This window comes from Chaetura pelagica, unplaced genomic scaffold, assembly GCF_000747805.2.
Source record: "Chaetura pelagica isolate M959 unplaced genomic scaffold, ChaPel_1.0 scaffold405, whole genome shotgun sequence".
NCBI lineage: Eukaryota > Metazoa > Chordata > Aves > Apodiformes > Apodidae > Chaetura > Chaetura pelagica.
The window spans coordinates 5,945,828-5,950,050 of record NW_009953489.1 but is presented as its reverse complement, the minus strand read 5'-3'; the positions used below and the strand labels follow the sequence as shown (position 1 = coordinate 5,950,050).

At 49.7% G+C, this 4,223-nt stretch overlaps 2 protein-coding genes across 2 annotated transcripts in view; both read left to right on the top strand.

The window, feature by feature from the left end:
• Positions 1-3,095, top strand: LOC104389842 (torsin-1A-like). The gene is made up of 5 exons (XM_009998895.1): positions 1-187; positions 1,361-1,629; positions 1,712-1,887; positions 2,614-2,741; positions 2,851-3,095. Exons 1-5 carry the CDS (start codon positions 1-3, stop codon positions 3,093-3,095), a joined length of 1,005 nt encoding a protein of 334 aa, XP_009997197.1.
• A 439-nt stretch (positions 3,096-3,534) lies between these two features.
• The window catches only part of TOR1B (torsin family 1, member B (torsin B)), a 7,824-nt gene continuing 7,135 nt past the window's right edge, over positions 3,535-4,223 (top strand). The window contains exon 1 of the mRNA XM_009998995.1: positions 3,535-3,606. Within this exon, the coding sequence (XP_009997297.1) occupies positions 3,535-3,606 (72 nt within the window). The remainder of the gene's footprint in view (positions 3,607-4,223) is intronic.

The following is a 4,223-nucleotide window of genomic DNA, read 5'->3' as shown; positions in this document are numbered from 1 at the left end:
ATGAAGGTTCTGAGTGCTGCTGTAGTCTCTATTCTTGTGCCCGCTCTGACATCAGCTTTGGACCCTCTCAGCACTTCAGTCATCATCGGGGCTGCTGCTGCCTCTTGGCAGCTCCTTTCCCCTGGTTCCTGGCTCCAGTGCAGTCTCCTGAAGTGTTGCAATATGAAGGACACACTGGACTTGTCAGGTAAGGCAGTGGCAAGGGCAACCTGAGCCAAATTATCAATAGGACCACCTGATGGTCCTTGCCAGGGTGGTGAGGGCTTCCTTTTTAACACCAGCCTCCTCTGGGGTGGTTGTGGAAAGATGAGAGCTACTGCCCACAGTAGCTTTAGAAGGCAGAGGTTGTACTGACCTAACCTTGCTTGTCCCACAGGCAGTCATGTGCCCTGTTTCTCACAGCAGAACTGGAGCTTGCTGCCCCTTGCTGCTGTCTTGGTTTGTACTGGCAGAAGCAGGCAACATTCTGGAGGTGAATTCAGGGCTAAGAGCTAACCAAATGATCCCACCTCTTCTTGAGATGGACGCCCCAGTGGTATCCCACACCTCAGTTGGTGGTTGCCTGGAACACATGTCAAATGAGTAGCAATTAGTGGTAGGTCTAGATCCAAAACATGCTGCCTCACTTGCCCAAGGCAAGCAGGCTGGCAGTCCTCAGTGGCAGGAGAAGCTGGGTTTGTTCTGCCCTGCCAGAGGGGAACTACTGCATGGTCTGAAAAAAAAGCTTATGCAACCTTGCAACCAAGAACTGCTGGTCCTGCCACCTCAAAATCCCCCTTCCCTTTGGCACAGGATTACAAATATTGCTTAATTTCAGTGCTGGGCCACAGACTGCAAAACAAATCCTCCTTTGTTGGAGACCTGTGTGCCCCGAGTACTCTCCTTCCCACCAGCTCTGGATCTGGCTGTTATAAACAGGCTGTTTGCTAGTACTTCAGCCACTGAAACAGCAGTTGTGGTACTTTTTTAAAGAGAACTGGACAGAGCAACAGAAGCAAATTTTTCTATAAATGCAAGGACGCCCCAAAAAGAGTTAACTAGAATTTAGCACATGCAGTGAACAAGTCTCTGTAAATACATTAGACCCCATCCCAGGCCTTTGGAGGGGACAGTAACCACAATACTGCTGGGACTCCTGCCTGTCTTATCCAAACTGCTTGGTTCCCATAAATGCCACCAAGGGTCTGAATCATGGGTCTGCTCCTCAGCTGGATGCTGTGCTGAGCCACAATCTTGTCATGGCCAGAGGGCAGTGAACGTTTGTTCTCCCTGATGGTCATTCAGCTGCAACAAAAAAGAATAATAAAAAAAAAGGAATAACATGGAATTTTCTGACTCTTCTCTCCCTTCATTCCTTCAGTCATAAAGACAGAGTTTGAGAGAAAAGTCTTTGGCCAGCATCTTGCTATCCAGATAATTCTGAGAGCTCTGACTGCAAATATACATTCCAAACAGCCCAGGAAGCCCCTGGTGATGTCCTTCCATGGCTGGACTGGAACAGGGAAGTCGTTTGTCAGCCGTATCCTTGCAGAAAACCTCTACCACCACAATGCAGCAAGAAAGAGGTTTGTGCACCACTTCAGCACAGTCCTGCATTTCCCACACCTTTCACGTGTCCAACTCTATAAGGTACTTCCAGCTTTAACCCACCTTCTCCAATTTATCTGCAATTATGCACACAAATCCCAGCTAATTTTGCATCTTCTCACAGGAGCAGCTGCAGAATTGGATTCGGGGCAATGTCAGTGCCTGTCCAAGGTCCCTCTTCATCTTCTCTGAAATGGATCAGATGCCACATGGCCTGATAGACTCTATCATGCCATTCCTTGGCTACCATGAAGAAATTGATAATGTTTATTATGGCAAGGCGATCTTCATCTTTCTGAAGTAAGGAATGTCAGAGGCCAAAAGGGAACTACAGTCCCCTAGACTCAGCAGGGACAAAAGGATTAACAACTGCTGATAGGTTTGTTGCTGACTGGGACATTGCTGAGCAGCTACATTGCTGTCTTTAGAGCATGTTGACAATGAACACAGGCAGCCATCCTACCAGCCAGAAGATCTGAGCTATTCAACACCATAAAGAGAAGTGACCCATCCCAGGGCTGAAAAGGGTCCCACACCTCAAGTGAATAGGAAATGGACAAGTATCTATGGTGGCTTCCAAAAGTTCTAGAGGCCACTTCTACAGTGGTCAGTAAATATGTTTTCCCCAGCTCTATAACACCACCATTACGCAGAAAGGTCTTTGTAGGGTGGATGGGACTCCAACAGGGAGCTCTTTAGATGCAGAGAGGGGAAAACTCACCTGTTGCAGACCCTTGTATACAGAGATCAAGGGAGAACAGTTCCTCCAGGTGTTGTTCCTGGGAAATCTCTTTGCTAAGGGTCACCCCAGGACTGTTGACTTCACATGACTAAAGCAAACCCAACCCCAAAGCTTTGAGCTGGTGTCCCTCCCAGCTCGTGGTGGTCATTTCCCATCTCTGGGCAATACCCACATGTAGAATAATGTCACCTCCACTACAAGTGCAGACTCACAGAGTCAAATCTGAGCAATAAAAGATGGCAAAGACACAGCTCTAATTAGCCAGTGAATTTCTTTCCTAACAGCAATGCAGGTGGAGATAAGATAACAGAGATTACTCTTGATCACTGGAGAAGGATGAAGAAAAGAGAAGACATTCCTGTGAAGGAGCTCCAGTCTCTGCTGTCCAATGAAATTTTCCAGAACAGAAACAGTGAGTACCTCTGGGCTCAGAGCTCAGTCCCAGAACTGCTGATGCTTTCTGCAAAATGATCCATGAAGCCCAGCACTCCAATGGTAAAGCTCCACATTGTCTCTTCCAGGTGGCTTCTTTCAGAGTCAACTGATCCAGAAGAACCTCATTGACTATTTCGTCCCTTTCCTTCCTCTGGAATATAACCATGTCAGGCAGTGTGTCTGGGAGGAGCTGCGGGCACAAGGGCATTCCAGGGAAGAAGACCTCATCTCAGAGATTGCCCTTGAAATGACTGACTACCCTAGTGAAGAAAGACTCTACTCCAGCAAAGGCTGCAAGACTGTGGCCTCCAGAGTGATTCTGAGCATCTAGGCACTATAAGGCCAAATGTCTCATCCTCTTGTTGACTCTTGCCTTCCTGCAGCTCAGACTACACACTCCTCCTTGAAGGGTTTCAGGTCATCCCATACAAGAGGCACCTTTGGTGGAGTTCTTGGAGAAATTAATACATAGATCACTGTAGCAATTATGGTGCAGAGTAAGCAGAAGAAGGACATATGTGGGTGGTGGGCTTTGCTCTCCTTGCCACTGCAACATTCCCAAATGAAAGCATTTTGAAGAGGAAAATCTCCCACTATTGTGGCAAGAGTGTTTGCACCTGAAGTCCTAGCACTGCCCTAATAAATAACATTTATTAATAAGTCACATTCTCAGTAATAGTATCAGCCTGTTTTATACTTGTTTTTCATAGAAACCACAGAGATCAGCATCGCTGTTCCTGCTTCCCAGATGTGGAACCCAAGCCCAAAGGATGAGGTTTCCACACTCTCTGCCCACACGCACAGCATCTCCATCTCACTCCAGTGTGGTCACCCCATCCTGGGTGAGCTGTTTGCATTGGGAAAAAGATGCAGAAAGCCCCTCCGTGTCCCCACAGCATCTCTGCTGTTTTTCTCAGCCCAAAGCACCCACCCAGGCCTGCTGGTGCTCCCGCCCGCGGTGCTGGTGTCACCCCCAGGCACAAAGAAAGAGGGACAGGAGGATCACGCACAGGGAGCAGCCCTGGCTCTGGGGTCTTGCAGGAAAAGCTGGTGGGGGGAGCAGGGGAGGTGGGGCCAGAATCTCAGAATTACCTCGCTTGGAAAAGACCTTCAAGATCAAGTCCAACCATTAACCTGACAAGTCCTTAACTAAACCATATCCCTAAGTATAGAGTCTATAGATGACCCTTAAGCCCCCTTAGGCCTGTCCCAGCGCCTGGCAGCCCTTCTGGTGCAGGAATCCCCCTGACACCCCGCCCGACCCCGTCCCGGGGCACCGGGAGCCCGTCACCTCTGCTCCCATCGCTCGTGACTCCAGTGCAGAGGGGCCCGGGTCCCCCCGGGGGTCCCTCCGGGCCCATCCCGGCAGTGAGACCCTCCCAGCTCCTCTCCCGGACGCCATCGCCGCAGCTGCACGTCACCGCGTGACGTCCCGGCCAGGCAGCGGCGCCCAGCCTCG

Coding starts and splice junctions, on each gene's coding strand:
- LOC104389842 (XM_009998895.1), top strand. CDS start 1: ATGAAGGTTCTGAGTGCTGCTGTAGTCTCTATTCTTGTGCCCGCTCTG. Junction 1,630..1,711: donor CACGTGTCCAACTCTATAAG/GTACTTCCAGCT, acceptor ATCTTCTCACAG/GAGCAGCTGCAGAATTGGAT. Junction 2,742..2,850: donor AATTTTCCAGAACAGAAACA/GTGAGTACCTCT, acceptor TGTCTCTTCCAG/GTGGCTTCTTTCAGAGTCAA.